At 43.9% G+C, this 22,047-nt stretch overlaps 1 protein-coding gene across 1 annotated transcript in view; it reads left to right on the top strand.

The window, feature by feature from the left end:
• Nucleotides 1-15,160, top strand: part of cand1 (cullin-associated and neddylation-dissociated 1) — a 35,418-nt gene extending 20,258 nt beyond the window's left edge. Inside the window, exons 10-26 of the mRNA XM_075472268.1 lie at nt 462-613; nt 696-836; nt 1,503-1,644; nt 2,382-2,590; nt 2,678-2,846; nt 2,927-3,016; nt 3,115-3,268; nt 3,351-3,597; nt 4,389-4,577; nt 7,298-7,441; nt 7,535-7,670; nt 7,754-7,930; nt 8,059-8,154; nt 10,956-11,125; nt 11,205-11,369; nt 11,466-11,573; nt 13,903-15,160. Coding sequence (XP_075328383.1) covers nt 462-613; nt 696-836; nt 1,503-1,644; nt 2,382-2,590; nt 2,678-2,846; nt 2,927-3,016; nt 3,115-3,268; nt 3,351-3,597; nt 4,389-4,577; nt 7,298-7,441; nt 7,535-7,670; nt 7,754-7,930; nt 8,059-8,154; nt 10,956-11,125; nt 11,205-11,369; nt 11,466-11,573; nt 13,903-14,127 — 2,714 coding nt within the window. The 3' untranslated portion in view covers nt 14,128-15,160. The remainder of the gene's footprint in view (nt 1-461; nt 614-695; nt 837-1,502; nt 1,645-2,381; nt 2,591-2,677; nt 2,847-2,926; nt 3,017-3,114; nt 3,269-3,350; nt 3,598-4,388; nt 4,578-7,297; nt 7,442-7,534; nt 7,671-7,753; nt 7,931-8,058; nt 8,155-10,955; nt 11,126-11,204; nt 11,370-11,465; nt 11,574-13,902) is intronic.
• The last annotated feature ends 6,887 nt before the right edge of the window (nt 15,161-22,047 follow it).

Raw genomic sequence — 22,047 nt, 5'->3', positions numbered from 1 at the left:
TTGGCGTCAAGAATCGATGCAGTAGATCGCGAAAATTAGAATCGTAATGCATCGTCATGACGATTATTTTGCACACCCCTAACAAAAACCATGCTCATCTTGAATGTCTCACTATGATTACAACAACAAACTACAAATACAACATGAAGAACGTCAAGGACATGCACGCCAGCTTCCGCTCATCGCAGTATTAACGCAAATATGGTCTTAATTGAAAATGTATTGGCTGTGTTGTTTCTTTTTTTTGTGGGATGTTTTATATGTAGAAATGCATATTTGCAAAAGGGATCTTAGTATGTTGTCGTAAAAGTGGCTCTTGCCTTGATTTTGCTCTGCCAATGGGGCTCTTGTGAAAACAATAGTGAGTATCACTGAGTTAGACAGAAGTTTGGGTTTAGATGGGTTGTGTCTGCTGCCACGTGACTGGCTGATCGGATAACGGCGTCTCTCCGTGCGTCCAGGCAGCGACGACGAGTACAGCGACGACGATGACATGAGCTGGAAGGTTCGGAGGGCGGCCGCCAAGTGTCTGGACGCCGTGGTTTCAACGCGTCACGAGATGCTGCCGGAGTTTTACCGCTCCGTGTCCCCTGCGCTCGTCTGCCGCTTCAAGGTAACTTCTGTCCGTCCAACTGTCTGAACCTGTTCCTGAAACTGTAAAGAGAAGCTGACCGGACCTGCCTGTGCGTGTTCAGGAGAGGGAGGAGAACGTGAAGGCGGATGTTTTCCACGCCTACCTGTCGCTGCTGAAACAGACCCGACCGGCTCAGAGCTGGCTGGCTGATCCGGACGCCATGGAGCAGGGCGAGACTCCGCTAACAATGCTGCAGAGCCAGGTTGGTTCAGTTCTACACATCTGATGCTGTTAACTCCATCTGATGTACTGATGTGTACTTATCATAAAGAAACATTAAGCATGAAAGAAACATGGAGTCAGAGCTCAGTTCAGTTGTTTTTGGCTGCTTTTTGTCTTCTAAAACAACTCAAACCTCCAAAGTTTGAGCTGTTTAGTGGATTTCTACATCAACTCCATGTTGATGTTTCTTTGTTTTTTCAGGTTCATTTGTTCTAATAGTTTTTCCCTTTAAAGTCAGATATGAAGGTTGTTATTTCTTACAAGACGATTGATTCTCCTCCCCGTAGATACAAAAGGCCTAAAACTCACAGGCCCCCATTTTTCCGAGGGGCAGGTGAAGGATTCAGAGGTTTAACAGGACGTGGGTAGTTGCTTTGACTGGATGAAAATAGAAAAATAATCATTTGTTCTCATCCAGAACGACATTAACTGATGATCTAGAAGTCAGTGGTTGTAGTTCAGTTTCTGTGCTGCAAGGTGTCACTGTTGTCCATTTTTATAAAGCTGCTGGTTTGGTTGTCTCAGTTCCCACGGCAACAGGAAACCCTGAGCATCCCACACCGGTGACCACGACAGTGACAGGAAGTAGAGTTGGTGGGCGCATCTCTCACCATCTGTCTCTGTTAATGACTCTCATCCTCCACAGGTGCCCATGATCGTGAAAGCGCTTCACAAGCAGCTGAAGGAGAAAAGTGTGAAAACTCGCCAGTGTTGTTTTAACATGTTGACCGAGCTGGTGAACGTCCTCCCAGGAGCCCTGACTCAGCACATCCCAGTACTAATACCAGGTAGACCTTCTAATAATCCCACCATTACAAACACTTTATCAGCAGCGACATGAGGCTCGATGTTCGATACTTTAGTACAGAAGTTCTAAACTGTAAAGATCTCAGTGTGCTCAACATAAGTGTGACTTATTAAAGGCTTTTAGTCAGAAATTGGCTCCTCCTGCAGTCGATGATCATTTGACTGCAACTAAAACAAAGATAAATGATGAAGGTGCACAAGCTTGTAGATTTGATGTGAGAACAACAAAAATCTGAACTTTAAATTTTCTCTTGTAGGAACATGTAGGAAACAAAAAAATATTCACAAATGTGCAAATTTCTGTTTATTTAGATGGAACTCCGGTGGGCAACTTACATCCATCATTTATTTGCTTTGTGCATGTGCTCGTTTTTCTGTTACAACTTCTCGCATTTGTGGCTGAGAGCGCACACATCTACTGTGTGAGGAACCCGCGCTCTGAGTTTTGACACATTTCTTGACAGATATTTGCTTCAAAAGTCACGGTGGTGGAAATTTTCACTTCTATTCAGGCTTGTTGGATTAATTCTTAACACTATCCCTCTCTGGTTGGTGTTCTGGAGGTCCACACCACCAGTCTGCTGAACAATGTGTTTTTGACTTTTTATAAAGGAATTCTCTTCATTTCGGTCAAACTGGAGTTAGTGACGCGTTAAAGTCAACAGTCATTGGTGGATCTTTATCGATGACCTCATCAGTGACCGCTCTTGTGTTTCAGGCATCATCTTCTCCCTGAATGATAAGTCGAGCAGCTCCAACCTGAAAATCGACGCCCTCGCCTGCCTCCACGTCATCATGGTCACACACCCCGCTCACGCCTTCCACCCCCACGTCCCTGCCCTCGTCCCACCCGTGGTGGCGTGCGTGGGAGACCCCTTTTACAAGATCACCTCTGAGGCGCTGCTCGTCACCCAGCAGCTGGTTAAGGTGGGAGTTGAACCCGCGGTCGCAGCATTTCAGCTGCTGCTCCGCGTTCCTGCTGATATTTATTCGTCTTGATTCTGCGTCCTCCAGGTGATCCGACCACTAGACAACCTATCAGAGGGCTCTGACAGCTTTGACCCCTCCCCCTACATCATCGACCTGTTCACGTGTACGATCAAGCGCCTGAAGGCCGCCGACATCGATCAGGAGGTTAAAGAGCGAGCCATTTCCTGTATGGGACAGATCATCTGTAACCTAGGTAACCGCCGCCCGTCGATCACACGGTGTGATGTCATTGATGCAGGATCCGCTTCAACTTCCTGCTTTGTGTTGTCGTAGGTGACCGCCTGCCCACAGAGCTTCCAGGAACGCTGCTGATCTTCTTAGAACGCCTCAAGAACGAGATCACGCGACTGACAACGGTGAAAGGTAAGCTCCGCCCCCAAACAGCTGTTCTGGAAGGATGAGGCGGCGTGCTGGATGTTGCTGTGGTAACGAGCGGGCGTAAAGGTTTGATGTGTTCGCAGCTCTGACGTTGATTGCTGGCTCTCCGCTGAAGATCGATCTGAGGCCAGTTCTCCCCGACGCCGTTCCCATCCTCGCCTCCTTCCTCCGAAAGAACCAGCGAGCCCTGAAGCTCTGCACGCTGGCCGCTCTGGACATCCTGCTGAGAAACTACAGGTAACCCCCCCACCCGTGAGCCCCGCCCTCCACCTTCGGCTTCACCCTCTGCCCCTGCTCACAGTTCGTTTGTGTCCCTCAGCTCCGCGGTGACTCCCGTCATGGTGGACGCCGTCCTTGCCGAGCTGCCTCCTCTCATCTCCGAGAGCGACATGCACGTGTCTCAGATGGCGCTGAGCTTCCTGTCCACGCTGGCCGTCACTCACCCGTCCTCGCTGGGTCAGCTGAGTGGAGGAAGCGGAGGAAACATCCTCCAGCAGCTCATCGCGCTGGTCCGATCCCCGCTGCTGCAGGGAGGAGCGCTCGCCGCCATGCTGGACTTCTACCAGGTACTGCTGGTGCTCACGTGTGGCCCCACATCAGTGGACTGCTGAAAACTCGCCTTCATTTAGTCACTGCTGGGTTCTGTGAGGCGGAGCGGGAATCAGAGGCATCCTGCGTCTGATTGTGTCATCATACTGTTTCTTTTTTTTTAATCTTTTTATTATTTTCTTGTTTCTTCAATTTTTTTGGGAAAACGGAACAAATAAGGTCTGGGGTTCATCTCCAAAAACACGTAGAATACTCTACTGTACACTGATTTCAAACAGGAGGTCCCGTTACAGATGTTGGTGCAGGTTCTCAGTCATCCAGGTCACGGCTTTCTGATAACAGACCATGAAAAAGGAAATAAAGAGGCTTTAATAGGATTTCAGCTGCATTAGAATCCAGTTTATGAAAGCAGAGACGGTTGGAGAGAAGCAAACAGATGTTATCACAGCTGGACATTAGCTAGAAAGCTAATACCTGCTGTCCTATAGTCCTGTTATTATTGTCAAAGTTTCTTATCTGAGCACCTAAATAATTGTTTGCCTGCACTTCCAGTACTGAGCCTCTCTGTTACACATGTAGGCGGATCACCAACACGCCTGGTGCAGCTGCATGAAGTTAAACTCCAGCAGTCTGTCAGTGACCGAGTCCTTTTGTTATCAATGTGCAAATCAGCCGCCGCCGCAGCGTTATCAGCCCAAATGTTGTAAAGCTTTGCTGCCTTCCTGATAAATCCTCCTGAATGACAGTGAATAATATTTCTGCGATCATTCCCTGAACATCAGAATATGAACTTTGTGTGTTTGTTCAGGCTCTGGTGGCCACCGAAACTGCTGGCCTGGGCTACATGGACCTGCTGAGGATGCTGACGGGCCCGGTTTACTCGCAGAGTGCCGCTTTGCCTCACAAACAGGCGTACTGCTCCATCGCCAAATGTGTGGCCGCTCTGACCCGAGCTTGTCCCACCGAGGGGCCCGCTGTGGTGGGCCAGTTCATCCAGGTGAGCCCACCTGTCCCACGCACTCAGATGCAGGTTTTCCTCTGTCATGAGATGTCATCATTTTCCTTTGTTTCATCGTTCTAATCGTCCATGGGGTATATTCATAAGTACACAGGTCTTGGCTTTCAGTGGAATATTATTCCACGGCAGGCAGGCAAAAACAGTCATTTTTCATGCAGTGGTCAATTTTGAGATTTTGGGCCAGTCTACTCCTTCAATATGTGTTCTTTCAACCTGCTATAAAGAAAACGTTGAAAACATAAATTAAAATGTTTATTTTATTACATTTTGTTTACTCGCGGCTGTACGTTTCGCCCAAATTTACCAAAAAGTTAGCATTGCAATGCGCCATGCCGAGCTTCGTCTATTTACTGAAGTCTGTCATGACCGGTGCCGTTGTAAAGCTCCGAGTTTCCTGCACAATGATATGTCACCCAAATAATGGCACTTACTTTCTATCAGAAACCAATCCTGAATGTCTAAAGGCGGATTTATAGCTAAAGACAAAATCTCATTGGCTATTGCTCGTTTCTGCTAACGTGATTCGATCAGACGCATCACGTGCTGGACTCTGACGCTCCTGTGTTTAGCTTTCCGGAATCTCCGAAAATGCCCCATAACACCGCAACTTTCAAAGAAAAGAAAGTAAAAATTGCGCTTTGCAAGATGCAATAAAAGAAAATCTATTAGATCAGCTGATGAAGCATCGGGAAGCAGCACACCTGACCGTAAACTGTCGCTAGGAAACCGAGTTAATGACCGCGGCTGGTCATACATGTCGCACATCTCAATGAATTGATATGCGATCTTTTATTGTATTGTATTGAGCTTGTATTCTTTATTAATAAGATTATTTTATTCAATGTTAGTATTACTAAGGGCCTGAGCATTTATTCTGTTTTTGAGCAATTGTTTCCCATACAAATGTATTGAATTCCCCTATTTAAATCTTTAAATGCCGTTTTCTCAAAATCAGTTTTTTGTGTTTTTCCAGTATCAATATCTCAGCCTATGGAGCACCTACTAACACCAAACTTTCCAGTTATACACTTAGCAGTATTCTGAAGATATTTACAGAAGGATTTGTTGATAAATCATTCCTGGCCTGATTTATGTGACATTATAATCAAAAAACATGGCGAAACATGGACAGTATATTTTGGTTTCCTAGGAAATGAAAGCAGATATCCTGAAATCCCTCTGTAATTTTCTTTTCATTTTGTGTGTAAACAAAATGAAAAAAAGAATTTTGCACCTGGCTTTATCATATGTTCAGATCTATCTTCTGGAAATATCGGCAAATGTGGGCATATTTAATGAGAGAATGCCTAATTTGCATAATTAATCATACAAATTTCTAAAACTTGTAATACATTTTTTTCATACTTGTATAAGTAATCAACTGAGGAAGTTTCATGGTGATATCTATTATTTTAAAATATTACCCTATTCACCAGTAGTGTCTCGCCTTAAAAGCAGAGAGGGTGTCCCAAACCCAAACAGGACGTCGGCTCCACAGGGAGGAGCCTAAAAAACTGAAGGCTCTGCCTCCCATAGTGGTCCTCGAAATTCTGGGAACAAGAAGTAAACCAGAGTGCTGAAAGAAGTGATGGGGAACTATAAGATCTGTCAGATTTTTAGGAGCTTGGTCATTAAGAGCTTTATATGTCATGAGAAGCATTTAAGATTCTGTTCTAAACTTTATCGTATGTAGAGAGGTCAGAACTGAAGAGATGGGATCTCTCTTGGCAGTACCGGTCAGTACTCTGGCTGTGGCACTTTGGATCAAATGAAAAATCTTTGGGGACATCAAACTAAAAGGGTATCGCAGTAGTTCTGCCTCTGTTACAAAAGCATGGACTGGTTCTTCAGCATCACTTTGGGACACGATGCTCCTCCAGACAAAGGAGACGACGTGTGAGTTTAACTTATTAAACACGCGCCGGTTGTGTCCGTGTCGTTTGAGTAAACATTTCAGTCATTATTACTGTTTACATTGAGCACATCAGGAACATGGAGAAGCGGAAATCTGACAAGGGGCGGAGCTACCAAACAGCTACATCAGATGTGTTCCTATGGAACCCAGAAAAGACCCAGCCTCGGAGAAGGAGCTAAAATGGTTCCAGGAACTGAGGGCCGTGGCCCTTAGTTCCTGTATGTCCGAATGCTGGAAAACATGGCTCCGTTCCTGAAAAGGTCATAGTAACCGCTAAAGGTTCCTACAGTGGGAACGCGCCTGTAGTTAGAAAGTGACCGTCTGAGGTGAAGCAAACATTTTGTGAAACTGGGTCATGTGACAGAAGCAGTTCAGCATCCCTGCCTTCTTATTGGAGGATCGCCAAATGTTTGCATCTCTAAGAAATAACTTGCTGATCATATACTGCATGTCCAGGTCACATGACGTGTAAGTAAAGTTGTTATTTTATTGCAGGTGATGTATGACTGATCGTTCTTTAGAGGAAATCCCACTTTTGCATGTCAGCCTGGGAGCTTCCCAACTCTGGAGCATAGATTTACGACTCTGATTCTTCTCATTTAGATACATTTCTTGTTGAAAGCTCAGCTTGTTTCACCTCTTTTCATTTGCTTTTGGTTTTCTTTTCCTTTCTGTTGAGCTCTTTTATTTCCAGTTGTTTTAACCAACTATCAAACATCTGGACAGAATGCAGAATCTCTAAACGAAAACCCAAACCACCTGTGTGCTGACTCTTGTTTCACAGGATGTGAAGAACAGCCGCTCAACAGACTCCATCAGGCTGCTCGCTCTGCTCTCATTGGGCGAAGTGGGACACCATGTGGACCTCAGCGGCCAACCAGAACTCAAGACGGTCATCCTGGATGCTTTCTCCTCCTCCAGCGAAGAGGTAACGTCCAGGCTTTCCAGAAGCTTCTTGTTTGTTGTGTTTCTGCGTGAGGCTTGAAGCCTCTAAGTTTGTCTCGGGCTGTTTGTGTCTCAGGTGAAGTCGGCAGCCTCGTACGCGCTGGGCAGCATCGCTGTGGGGAATCTTCCGGAGTATCTGCCCTTCGTCCTGCAGGAGATCTCCTCCTCCAAGAGGCAGTATCTGCTGCTGCACTCGCTCAAAGAGATCATCAGTGAGCTCAGCTTAAGTTCTTTGTAAATGAATCCATGCATGCATGTGTGTGTGTGGCTTTAACATGTGTGTGTGTGTGTTAAGGCTCAGCTTCCGTGTCGGGGTTGAAGCCCTACGTGGAGTCGGTTTGGTCTCTGCTGCTCAAACACTGCGAGTGTCAGGAGGAAGGAACCAGGAACGTGGTGGCTGAGTGTTTGGGCAAACTGACACTGATCGACCCTGAGACCCTGCTGCCCCGCCTCAAAGGATACCTGCTGTCAGGTGATCAATGATACAGATGTGGACTGGTGGTCTAAACCAGTGGGAAGCTTCGGATTGAAACTGTCATTAACCAAAGAATCATCTGATTTTAACCAACCCGAGCCTAATTGGTTGATCTCTTTCTGTAGGTTCATCGTACGCCAGGAGCTCCGTGGTTACAGCGGTGAAGTTCACCATCTCTGACCAACCACAGCCCATCGACCCACTGCTGAAGAACTGCATAGGTAGCGGCTGACTGTCACTATCACCTTTGTGTTGTTTGTCTGTTTTTGTTATATTTATATCGACCGCTGAATGTTTAAGACCCAACAAACAGAAAATAAATGCTAATAAAAATGTAATTTTTTGATAAAATTTAAAAATCTGAGCACAGACCAGTGTTCTGACCCTTTATGGCTCCCATACTCCAGTCAGCTTTGAATAAAAAGAGTTTTATAAGACCTTAGACCTTCTCACTTCTGAGTTTTCAGTCAGACTTTCAGGGTCATTATTTGTAAGCCCACAACTAGATTTATCTGAGATTATTTCCCATCATGCACCTGGCGGTGCAATGCTGAACAACGCTGAAGATGGAGACATTTGTGCTGTCTCCATAATGCATTTAGCTGCTCCTCCTTTTCTACGGTTCAACTGAACCGCACGTTTTTAGCCTCATCGCCACGGTTACTCTCCGTCACAGTTTCCCCTGCTTCCTGTTTGGAAGCGACATTTGGCGCACGTATTGGTTGAAATCGCAGAATTTCCCTAAAACAAGCTTCATTGGGACTAATAATATCATTCAGCTGTAATAATAATCACTTAACATTAAACAATAACACAGAGCTTTGGATCATGTACCGAGCAGCGAGTTTACAGTATACATGCAGGAGGGAGGCCGTCCCCAACCACATTAAATGGGTTAGTCCGAGTGTGTCAGGTATAATTCAAACCAGTAGAAAACAGAGTCTGTGCTGGTTAATGTTGGACCGTTCACGTTAACAACCACTGGCCTTCATGCATTCGTCTTCCTGCAGTTTGTTTTCAGACGCTTCAATGACTCTGCAGCTCTCAGCATGTGATCTGTTCTTGGTTAGCATCACTCGCCCTAACAACAGATGATGATCCGCTTCCAGGGAGCAGCTCTCTGTTCTTGAACTTCATCCAGGGAACTTGTAGCTGCCCAGGAACACCTTTGATTGGCTCCTGCAGACATGTGGTCAACATGTTGATATGCTTTTTAAATTGCGTTGCAGTGGTGGAACGCACTCTCCGTTTAATTACAAGTCAAAGGTTTGATTATTTGTGCAGCCCTAATTTCTTGTAACCACCTTATGGACATGTTGACAATGGTAGAGACTTGACTTTTAGTGGTGGGGGGGACTTCAGAGTTTAATCAGGAAGTCTTGGTCAACAGAACGGCTCAGTTACTATTTGACACAGTTCTTTTGTTCTAATTACGGATTACAAGTTGCCAAAATGGACTTTTTTCTGTTCTCATGGTTTGATTGTTGTTGTGATGAGCTGATTATAAAAGAGATTAAAGTATGTGGTCGAATATAACTCCTTAAAGTTTTGAGATGAGATTGAACTTTATTGTCATTACACATATACAAGTATAGCATAACGAAAAGTAGTTTTTGGCATCTCACCAGAAGTGCAAATGGCAGCAATAAATACATTAAGTGATGTGCAAGTGAAAGCAATACTATAGTGCATTTTTACAGATTAGTAATTACAGATAAATAAATATATATATAAATGCAAATACATCCATCCATCCATAATATAAATACAAATAATTATATGGATTAAAGTGCAGTGGTAATATATACATCTATATTGAGAGATTGGGGAGCAGAGTTCAAAAGGCAGACAGTTCTGGGGAAGAAGCTGTTCTTCATTCTGCTGGTTCTGCTCCGGATGGTTCCTCTGGATGTCCTCAATAGCAGGGAGCGGGGACCCGGTGATGCGCTGGGCGGTTTTCACCACCCGTTGTAGTGACTTCCTGTCTGTGACGGAGCAGTTACCATACCACACAGTAACACAGTTGGTCAGGATGCTCTCTATCACACAGCTGTAAAAGTTTCTGAGGACATCTGAAGACAGGTGGTGTCGCCTCAGTGTCCTCAGGAAAAAAAGGCGCTGGTGAGCCTTTTTTACAAGACTGGAGGTGTTAGTGATCCAGGAGAGGTCCTCCGAGATGTGGGTCCCCAGGAACTTAAAGCTGGAGACACATTCAACAGCCATCCCATTTATATGAATGGGGTTGTGTGTGCTCCCTCTTTTTGTCCTGAAGTCCACAATGAGTTCTTTTGTTTTGCTGGTGTTGAGGTGCAGGTTGTTGTTTGAACACCAGGCGGCCAGATGCTGTACCTCCTCCCTGTAGGCTTTCTCATCGTTGTTGCTGATGAGGCCGATCACCGTTGTATCATCTGCAAACTTGATAATGGCGTTAGACCCATGTACAGGTCTGCAGTCATAGGTGAACAGGGAGTAGAGGAATGGGCTCAGAACACAGCCCTGTGGTACGCCTGTGTTGAGTGTGGTGGAGGTGGAGCAGGTGTGTCCTGACCGAACAAACTGGGGTCTGTTGGTCAAAAAGTCCATTATCCAGTGACGGCGGGAGATGCTGTAACCCAGGTCTCTAAGTTTGCAGTTTAACTTAGAGGGTATGACAGTGTTGAATGCTGAGCTGAAATCAGCAAACAGCATCCGTGCATATGTGTTATTATTGTCCAGGTGTGTGAGCACAGAGTGTAGCGCAACGGAAACTGCATCCTCTGTGCTCCTGTTGCTGCGGTCGGCAAACTGGTATGGGTCCAGGGTGGGTGGGTGGGAGACAGTTCTTCAGGTGAGCCAGGACCAGTCGCTCGAAGCACTGCTATATGTGTGATTCAAGCTGGGATGTTATAGTTGGTCAGTTGATAATAAAAGATAAAAAAAACATTTCAAATGTGAGTTTACTGTCATGCCAGACATTTATTAAATATTTATTGTTTATTTTCTGTTTATAATTACCACACTTTTTCTTTTCCTTTCCCCTCAGGTGACTTCCTGAAGACGCTGGAGGACCCGGACCTGAACGTGCGACGGGTTGCCTTGGTAACGTTCAACTCTGCTGCCCACAATAAACCCAGTCTGATCCGAGAGCTGCTGGACTCAGTTTTACCACAACTTTACAATGAGACCAAAGTGAGGAAGGAGCTGATCCGAGAGGTGAGAACACCATCATTCAGACTGACGGGAGTGGGAGGGCGGGGCTCAGGTGGCTGACTGTTGTCCCGGCTGCGTGCAGGTGGAGATGGGTCCATTCAAACACACGGTGGATGACGGGCTGGACTTGAGAAAGGCTGCGTTCGAGTGCATGTATACTCTGCTGGACAGCTGCTTGGACCGGATCGACATCTTCACCTTCCTGAACCACGTGGAGGACGGCCTCAAGGACCACTACGACATTAAGGTCCGACTGCGTTTCTACTGTGTTTTCTGTGTGTTTGATCCGGATGGCGTCCATCTTTCATGTTGATACCTGAGTTCTGTGCCGTCGTGTTGTTAGATGCTGACGTTCCTGATGCTGGCCCGGCTGTCGTCGCTGTGTCCCAGTGCGGTTCTGCAGAGACTGGACAGACTGGTGGAGCCGCTGAGAGCCACCTGCACCACCAAGGTACCTCACAACCACCGAGTCTTGTTTTTGGATTTAATATCCGGTACCTAAAGTCCCCACCCTGCCAATCAGCCCTCTGCTTTGTGTGCTGCTGTGTCGGGAACTCTTACGGCTTTTGGGTTAGTGATCAAAGTGACCATCCGAACGGAACATTTTCAAACGCTGGAGTTTATCTTCTTGTGAGCAGCAGCAGCAGCTCTTTGAGCCCCTGAGGTTTTTTCATGCTGCTCAGTAACTGCTTCAGACAACAGCTGCGTTTTAATTTCAGTTTAAAGCACTAGCTGAAAAAAAATAAAAAAAGATGTAACCAATACCACTTTTCCACCAGCTGCTGAGGTGGTGCCAGAGCTCCACTGGTTAGGCTTTCCAACGCCACAGAGACGTGTCATTACATCGCTTTTAACATCGCTTCAGTACATGTTCAAAGCTCACTCTGGTGTATTCTGGATTCGTGTAGAAGATCCCATTCAAGCTGGTTTCCGGTGCATGTTGGACCCCACCAGGGTTGAAACATTAAAGGTGCCGTCTGCAACTTTTTTTTAGTCATATTGGCTTGAACTGTCATGGGATTCTGGAAGTAGAATATTAAATAGGCTGTTTAGGAAAAATCCCGAATTCTGTAGCTCCCTCTAAAGCCTGTAATCGTGCTTGCAAAAATCGAGCGCTCCCGGCTGTTTTTAGTCAATCACGTCAGGGTGGAGGAATCGCTACCTGTCAATCACAGCTTGTGCACACGCTCCCATTCACGCGCACAAAAGTTCTCCCAGTCAGAGACCAGATTGATATCGGCTTCTTAGCGAAAATGGCGCAGCAGCCGAAAAACCCAAATCTTCCCATTCCACCTTTGCCTACACTGCCTACACATCCAAAACCCCCAGCTTGTGTGGTGTGAACTCACGTGCACAACCTCGTCCACAGAGGGGAGGGGTTTGGGGGGCGGTTTGGAGCTTGATAGAGGTTGGGGGAGGGACCTGAAAGTTGTATCAGTTCGAATTTTCCGACTTTAGACTCGGAATTTTGAAAACCTGCCGACGGCAGCTTTAAGCAAACACTGAGCTCATGTCCTTCCACATTAGCTTGCATGTTGAAGCTCAGCTCCTGATTTAAGCAGACTAGACGCTACACTGGCTCTGGATTTTTAAACATGGTGGTCACAGTATTTTAGGCTGGTCTCTGTACCCCCTCCCCCGGTCCATGATGTATGCGGTTCTTTGTTGGCGGAAAGAGTTGCTGTTGCTGTTGCACCAGTTTTTCTGGTCGGATCTTTGATGATCCAAACTGATCTCCAGCGCTAGCTAAAGGCCACAAAATGTCCGTTCTACCATGTAGGAGGACCTGCCACACAAACACAAAATGGTGTTTTCTGGGGTTTTAAAAACAAGATAAGATCCTTAAAACTGGTCTCTGACTGTAGAGTTCCAGCTCCTTCAGTTGTTTGTGTCGTAGCTGTTTTTAGAAGAAAATTTTCTGTTTTGTGCCACCTCAGCTGAAAACTACAGAAAAACAGTTTTGTGAACATGAGCTGTTTCAAATCTTAATGGCTGGTAAATCTGGCATGAAGTTGAAAGCTCATCGGGCTCATTTTCATCAGCTGCTTTGTAGTGAATAGTGATGGGATATTCCTTTTACTGACTCGAGTTTTTATGAGTCACTCACTAAAGTGAATCAGGTTTTCAAATCACTTGAATCAATCACCCAGCGTGTCCGCCACGGAATGTACAAACCACGTCCCAAATCATTGTGAAAAAGGCTAAAAATCAAGAAGGCGAAACATTTATTTTTCTTTCTTTCTCTCTAAATAAATTCAAATAACCCAAATGGCCAATAAATTAACATTCAGTGCGAAACAGTGCAAAAATATAATAAAATGTATGAAACTGTGCACAAATGGAACATTTAAATAACCTAAACAATAGTGAAAAAAATATATATATATTCTAACATTCAACACCATTAGAATAAAATAATTATGTACAGAATGAATGAACTCCAGCTTCCTTCGGAATAAAGCCGGGAGGGAAAGGAAGCGAGTGAGCTTCAGCCACGGAGCTATTACAGCAATTAGCTTTATACATTTACGCAATTGCAGTTAGCGTCACAGCTGTGTGGCATATCTCCTCTTTACAGTTAGCTGGCAGCGGCAGCGATGAGTCAGTGAACGAGTTAATGGAGACAATGACTCATAACTCCAGAGTCAGTAAAAAGAATCTTGAGTTTTGAACGATTGACTCACGAATCGCACATCACTAGTAGTGAATAGCCAGTCGTTTGGTCAGCAGGGGGCGGTAGAGGCCACACAGCAGAATGAAAATGTCTTGTGTCTCTGCAGGTGAAGGCCAACTCTGTGAAGCAGGAGTTCGAGAAGCAGGACGAGCTGAAGCGGTCAGCGATGCGAGCCGTCGTCGCTCTGCTGACCATCCCCGAGGCCGAGAAGTCGCCACTGATGTCAGAGTTCCAGTCCCAGATCTCGTCCAATCAGGAGCTGGCGGCCATCTTTGACTCCATCCAGAGAGACTCCAGCTCGGCCAACATGGAGTCCATGGACACCAGCTAAGAACACGGACAGAACAAGTTCCCACGATGCAACACGGCACCACCCCGCTGCTGGAGCGCTATCCCTGCAGCATGTTTCCATGACAACAGGACGCAGACACACACTTACACACACGTACACACACAGATGTAGTGACACACCCTCTCCTAACGACCGATCGTTCCATGATGCATTGCACTGAAATCTGCTGTTGGGAAAGAAAGGAGGAAGACTGACGGGCGGCTCTCACACACGGACAAAAAGGACAAAAAGGACAAAAAAGATGATCGGGGGAAAAAATTCCAGAAAAATTATTTCCATACGAGGCTTCGAGGCTCCTCCCACTTCCTGTTTGTTTTTCTATTGAGGTCATCTGATTGGCTGATCTCCCTGTGCATCATCATTCTTCTCTTTTAGTTTTTTTTTTTCTTTCTTTTCATAATTCCAGAAAGTTCCACAGGTACTATAACCTGATTGGCCGCTGCTGAGTGACTGACAGTTGGCGTGTTAAAACTGACCAATGGTTGGGAAAACAGCCTTTTTTCCCACCTGAAGCTGTGGTGACCAATGGGAGAAGGGCTCGCTCTGCGTTTTTGTGAAAGATTTAGGCAACCAATAGGAGGCTTTGAGAGGAAGAGTGGGCGGGGTTTTACTGTTTGTGGACCAATTAGCATCTTCTGTTTCCCCTCGATTCAATAGGTCGGCCCTCGACTTCTTCACTCCTAGGAGGGAAGGAAAGAATGAAGGGAGGGAGGGAGGGAAGGAAGGAAGAGAATGAATTATCGGACCATGTCCCATTTGATCTGACTGGACCATACTGGCTGTGTAAAACAAAGTAACACTTTTCTGTTCTGTGAGTCTGGCAGCCTCAAACTGGTTTAAGCCAGTTCACTCTGGTCAGCTGTGGTTTTGATTTCACTGTCCTGCTAGTTTTGTTTGGTCCAATGTGGTGAAACCAGGCTCAGGCTGGTTTAATGCAGTTGGTCCGGTCTTGTCAGGACAATCCACTGTTGTTTATCGCCCGAGAAAAATAAAAAGGTCCATTTCTGCCTGCCTTCATACTCCGACTGTCTTCTTTCTTTGTGTTTGCTTGACAATATTTTTTATGTGAACTTGAATCCAATCTAGGCTTAATTTACAGCTCAAAAGGAAATGTAAATAAACTAAAGGCTGATATTTACAAGCAACAACTGATGTTGAAATGAAAGATGTAATTACATCAGTCTGGGACCCCTGGATGGAATAAAGTGTGTCGTAAACCAGCAGGTGGCCAGATTCTGATTTAAATGTCTGGTTGAGTACAGTTTTCCTGCAGATAAACGGAGTCAAAGTGAGACGTTTCCATGTCGGAGGTGGTCTGCACCATCACTGCACCTGTAGACAGTGAGTCAGCTGACCCATCAGATGGATGCAGGGCTCAGATCTGCCACACGTTCAACCAGTCAATACGTTTATGGTGCAGCATGAAATCTAACGTCGGGAAATCGTTTGGATTTTATAGGAAGGAACATCGATTAAGTTCAGGGGCAGCAGATCTCAACGCTCACCTGGTGAGACCTGATGGTGAGACCTGGTGGTGAGACCTGGATGCTAATACAGCTAGCATAGCGATGAGCTAAAAGCCCGGACACTGAGGACGAGCAGGTCAGTGCAGCGTCTGTGGCTGAGATGGGGTTCGAGCTGTGGCTAAAGATGCAAACTACCATCAAAGTCAATAACTTTCACATACTTTTCCTGTTTATATAAAGCGCCAAAAACACTGATTCTCTGATCTTTTATTAAATATTGCTGTTTGGAGGTAGCTGGCCGATTATACACTTTTAGATATAGTTTATTTACTTTTAGGATGGAAAATAATCTGCATTAAAGACCTAAATGTATCAGACTGTTCTGTGTAAAAATATATATCTAACCCTGTTCTGATTGTCATTGTTTTATAAGAACATGCACGCTCCTATCATGTATTCATAAATGCTGCCAAGTGGTTAAAATTTTTAATTAGACTCCTGATGTTTTATTCAGATGTTCTGACAGCACTATTGTATACCAAATAAGGATTCTACATAGATGTGGAACCTTAGTATGTGCTGATTACATGCTGTGCAGTGTACCATGATTAACAGTACACTGATGAAAGTCAGATTAATATTCTACAAAAACAGAAATAAAGTCACTCATGATGAACGTAACTGTGTTACTGAACATTTACATACAGAGCGGAACGGTAACAATCTGACAAAGCTCAGTTCAGAGCTGCTTAAAGCCAGATGTTACAGTCTGCAGAGGCTTTATGAAGCTTTAAAGAGGTTTACAGTCTCTGTAAACTCTAACCAAGCAGCGCTTGCTTAATGAAGATGTCTGATGTCGCAACTCAGCCCGAGGTTGACAGGAAGTCATTTCGAAATATGTTTGTTGAGATCACGCTGAGAACAAACTCTCCATAAGTTGCAGGTCATCGTTCTTCACTTTAAAAGGAAACAAACTGAACTGTACTGACGGATGTTTCTGATTTCTGCAGTTTCATTGATCATCAGTTTGCATCGAAAAAGTTTGGCTGTAAACTGCAGAACCGTCCGAAAGTCCTGATCCAGCCCTCATTTCATTAGATTTTCCCTCCAAGCAGCCAGACTTTCTTTTAATCTTTTAAAGTGGTCCTGATCAATAGTTCTCCAGCTTTCTGACATCTTAAAGGCACTTTCTGTTGGCGAATAAAGGAGCTCGGACCAGATATTCACTTTGAAGCTCCTAAGAACTGTACAAACTCTTTCTGTTTGACCATGTTTCAATAGATCACTTATTTATTTTTTACTTAGTGATATATATAAAGAAATGGGGTGTGGATCAAGACTTTAGCTCAGTATTGTACATGTCAGAAAGCAGATGCCGCATCATTTCAATGGAAACATTTCTTTGCACTGCCATTAACTCAAAGTCAACAAGAATATAAAGTACCAAAGTTTGATCAGTTTGTAGCAGCAGAGGGCGCCAGAGTTCAGTTTGCTGGTGCAGCATTCAACATGCCCCCAGTCCAGTCTCCAAGGTGTTGAAGCAATACAAAATCCACTCGTTTGACTAAATACTTTATAAGATCTCAAGCATGGGTAAGAATATTATTAACTGTAATTGAAATAGTTGTCCAGGTCTCCAGGGTTGTCATTGGAGCTTCTCATCGGGCTTCCAGTTTACCTGAAGGTGTTCTGACGTCACGATGAAACCTCTCATCTCCACATCCAAAGGTAAGAATCAGAGGAAACAACTTCCTGCCTGTGTTGCTGCTTTGGCCTCTGATTGGCTGCTTAAATTAAGCAGAAATTAGCTGGAGAGCAAACAAACCCAATGACGCTCATTCATCTGGTCTCCAAGCGACGGCTGAATTGAGGAGTTTGTATGAGTGTGTGTGAGCCTGGCCGATCATTGACATGCTGATGATTTTTCTCTTTGAAGTTCAGTCATTAATTCTGCTCTGATGGGCCGTCGCTGTGTTCAGACGGTCTTCATGTCTGAGAGCGCTGCGATGAATTATTTCAACAGCTGACAAGAAGAAAATTTGTGAAAACAGACTCAGTGCAAACTTAAATTCAGAAGAAATCATCTGATGTGGAGGAAAAAAGACAAAAGCTGAGGTGGAGCAACAGTCAGGAAATAGATGTGTATTAAAGATTAACTATCAAAGTACATACATTTAAAGGGGAACTCCGGGGCATTTGAAGCGTGTTTCCATTGCTAGAGGTTGTCAAATAATGATAGTAGGACACAGACAGGTGCAAATCTGCGCTCCCTGTGTGGAGATCGCTCTGTCCGCACAGCATGTCATGCGAGGCTAATACGTGGTGGCTAAGGGGCAAGCGCTAACCCTTCCACGTAAAACAACAACTTGCACACTGCAGAAACGTCACACCACTTTATAAACCATCCGACAATAAAGTCACAAGCCTTACCATCAAAACCATATGCATGGTTCTCACATTACTGGCATGGGGACGTTACCAAACAACTTTATAAACAGCATGTAACTCACCGGCTGGTTGTAGGCTCGCGCATGTGAAAGCCCAAAAGAGTCGATGGAGAATAATCCCATATACAAAACAATTATATTCTCTAGAAAAACTACGTTCAAGTATTTAAAACATTACAAGAATATTACTGGGCATGTATTGTTGTAATGTTTTAAATACTTGAACGCAGTTTTTCTAGAGAATATAATTGTTTTGTATATGGGATTATTCTCCATCGACTCTTTTGGGCTTTCACATGCGCGAGCCTACAACCAGCCGGTGAGTTACATGCTGTTTATAAAGTTGTTTGGTAACGTCCCCATGCCAGTAATGTGAGAACCATGCATATGGTTTTGATGGTAAGGCTTGTGACTTTATTGTCGGATGGGTTATAAAGTGGTGTGACGTTTCTGCAGTGTGCAAGTTGTTGTTTTACGTGGAAGGGTTAGCGCTTGCCCCTTAGCCACCACGTATTAGCCTCGCATGACATGCTGTGCGGACAGAGCGATCTCCACACAGGGAGCGCAGATTTGCACCTCTCTGTGTCCTACTATCATTATTTGACAACCTCTAGCAATGGAAACACGCTTCAAATGCCCCGGAGTTCCCCTTTAACACCTGCATATCCCCCACCAGCCAATCAGAAAGCCTCATCTGCAGCTTAAGACACTTCTGGGTAGATCTATGGGGGGCCCAGGCCCCTTCCTAGAGTTGTTCCCCTCAGCATTTCAACATAATCTTTATTTTTTTTCTTACAGATATAAAACAAAGCCTTATAAAGTTCAGGAAAACTTTGATCCCCCCTCCTAAACCTCACCGTGGTTCAGTCAACCTGGCAGGCTCTCATGCTGCATTCAATGTATTAGGTTAGAAATCAATTTGTTTTTAATCAGCAGTTTTGTAATTCACTTAACTGAGCAAAGAAATGAGCTCAAATGTTTTATTAGATTAAGACTAAATGAATTATTTTCAAGTTCACCTGATAAGCTGCATGTTTGAAAAACTGATAAAAAGCGCAGACGTCAGGGTTGAAAAACAGGAGGCCAAAATCAGGCTTGTGCTGTTTTAAGTGACTTGTTGCAGTCAGTGATTGGAAATCCTGTGTTCTCAAGAGTCAGCAAATGCAGCATTGAAGTGTCTGCAGAGGCCCGAGCGGCACTAAGAAGCTGCCTCTTATTAACTTCTGTAAACGTCATGTACAGTCACTGCTGTAAAATATGTAAAACTGCATTTTGGTCTCTCCATGATCTCGCTGTCGGTACGACCCCCTAACCTCACCGTGAACTCATGGTGGGCCATCTTTATGTGCGTTATATTTGTGTCTTTTCTGTTGTTTTTTTTATCTTTTTGTGGTCAGTTTTGGTCTTTTATGGTAGCTGACTATTATGGGTGGGCGGAAAAATCGATTCATGTACATATCGCAATTTTTAATGGGATGATTTTAAAAATCGATTATATTACGTCATATCCGTGTCCAGAAAAACTTCATCAATTCATTACATTAAGTTATGTTAAAACTAGCCCAAATTTGTGCTGTGTGGACATTTTAATTCATTTTGTAACTGTAAACTTTAAAAGATGCTGTACATGTTAAGTACCTCTTTTTTGTTGAAATAAATGTCAGCTGCTGGACTGACTGACACATACTGATGTGCATCGTTTTTGGGAACGACATTCATTCTATAAGTGTATGATTCAACTTGTTTGTTTTTTAAGGAGGAAGAAAATTGCAATTACTGATTATATCGTATCGTAATACTTTTAGAATCGCAATTATCGAGAATCGTGATACAATCGAATCGTGACCAGAGCATATTGTCCCACCCCTACTGACTATGTGTCTAAAGCATCTTTCATGTCTGATTATGTTCACATTCCTAATTTGATTTTATCTTTGCCGTTACTGGGTGGACTTTCTTACAGCAAGTGGTCAGTTCAGTCTCCAGTTGTGGAGCAGTTGTGGAGCAGTTCAGTCTCCAGTTGTGGAGCAGTTGTGGAGCAGTTCAGTCTCCAGTTCTGGAGCAGTTCTTGTGCTCTGGGCCTGTGACACACATGCAAAGAGACAACACAGTAGATTTTTTGTCCACACTCACGAACACAACAATCTTTACTGCAGATGAGGCAAAATGTTGTCACTCTTGAGTCTTTTGAAGTAAAATCCCTTTCATCTGCTGTTTATTTTATCTCTAAACTTCTTTTACATCAGACAAGAACCACACCTTTATGTGTATTGGACACAAACACACTTAGAGGAAGTCTGTGTCAGTGAAAGGGAAGCTGGTTGGGTGGAGGGCGACTCTATTCTTGGTGACTCCTTCCTGCCTGGGCGTGGTTTTATAACACTGTATCTTACTCTGGTAAACAGTGTGGGTGTGGGTGTGTTACTCTTGTTGTGTTAATATACAGTAAATCTGTTTAGTCACTCGCACTGTGAGGACTCAAGCTCCTTTTTTGGCCCCTGGAGGACCTGGTTTAAAGTTGCGCTGAGTTCTCTGAAGTGACACAAACCTGACCGTGTATGTGTGAAGGCGTGTTCCGATCAACCCGTTCTGACATGCTTGGCTGTTTTCTGGCGTGACACCCACCCACATCCACCCAACTACACAGCTTGCTGTGTCAATTTCATGCATCTTTGGTGTCAGTCTGAAGCAAACTGAGGGACTTTCAAAAAGCCAATGTGAGGGAAAAATCATCTGCTCGCCCCATAACCACCAATTAGATACTAGGGCCGTGAGTCTTTATGATGAGCTAAAATAAACATAAATCTGTTTTTATTCTTGTTCAGTTTGATCAATTTAGACAAATATTATATAACATGACGTCCAGTAGGCCAGACTCTGCTTATTTTTGGGTAAATGTTGTAAAGTTTTCAAACTATTTAAGTTAATTACAAGATGTTCTACTTCAGTTTTAAAACTTAAACAGCTTTTCTTTAGGTTTAGTAAACAATCACTAACTGATATGATGTAAACTCTGAGATAAACTGCCAATTAAAGTATGGTAAAGAAGCGCATATATCACAGTTTGACCTCTTTAAATCATAAACATCATAAAGTTTATGTTAAACTCGTCTTCACACAGAACTTCACAATAATTTGTTGTTTACGAGCCCTTTATTTGGACTTGGGGCCTGGCCAAAGTTGTAATAATTGTAGCTATTTATTTAATAAGCAGCTGCACCTATTTCTATTGTCACTTATTGTGTTCTTTAAATCGAAGAAGACTGAGAACCGAGCTCTGTGGCACCCCACTGCCAAATTTCCTCTGGTAGCAGCTCATCAAATGTCATTATTTGGATGTTTCCTTGATTTCCTTGAATGTAAAACTACAGAGCTGTTCGTGCTTAAAACTTTTTTATCTGGTCAAAGCTCAAAAACAGTAAAGGTGATTCTGCTCTGCAGGAAGTGGAAAGCAGCTGTGAGCGAGGCTGAAACGTCACGAGAAAAATCGCTTAGCCAACCTGTGACGAAGTGGAGCAAAACCGGTAGTAGCTTGCCACGCCTTCAAATTAAAATATAACTAAAATGGCTACTGAGTGACGGCAAGAAAAGGAGAATATGTATCTGATAATGACTTTACAGTAGATACTGAAAGGTAGTTGTTTTTCATATATATTTTCTAACTTTATAGAGTTTTATCAATGTTTTGTGTAAAATTTCAACCTAATCAAGTGAATAATGAGTAGAGACCAACTGTTAAAATGGGATTTAGCTCAGAATACCAGATTCAAAATAAATCATTACTAAAAAATATTTGAAGAAGGAGCACTAGGATTTTTAAGGTCATTTAAAAAAATGAGTAAAAGAAATCAAATGAAAATAAAGCATACATAAAGAAAATAGATGGGTGAAGCCAGAAGCACTATTTTGATAATAGTTGAAAAATAAGCTTTACTTTTTTTTATAATAAAGTGTTTTTATTGATTTTTCCATTCAAACAACAAACA

Source organism: Odontesthes bonariensis, chromosome 8 (assembly GCF_027942865.1).
Source record: "Odontesthes bonariensis isolate fOdoBon6 chromosome 8, fOdoBon6.hap1, whole genome shotgun sequence".
Lineage (NCBI taxonomy): Eukaryota > Metazoa > Chordata > Actinopteri > Atheriniformes > Atherinopsidae > Odontesthes > Odontesthes bonariensis.
This window is presented reverse-complemented; position numbering and strand designations above follow the sequence as displayed.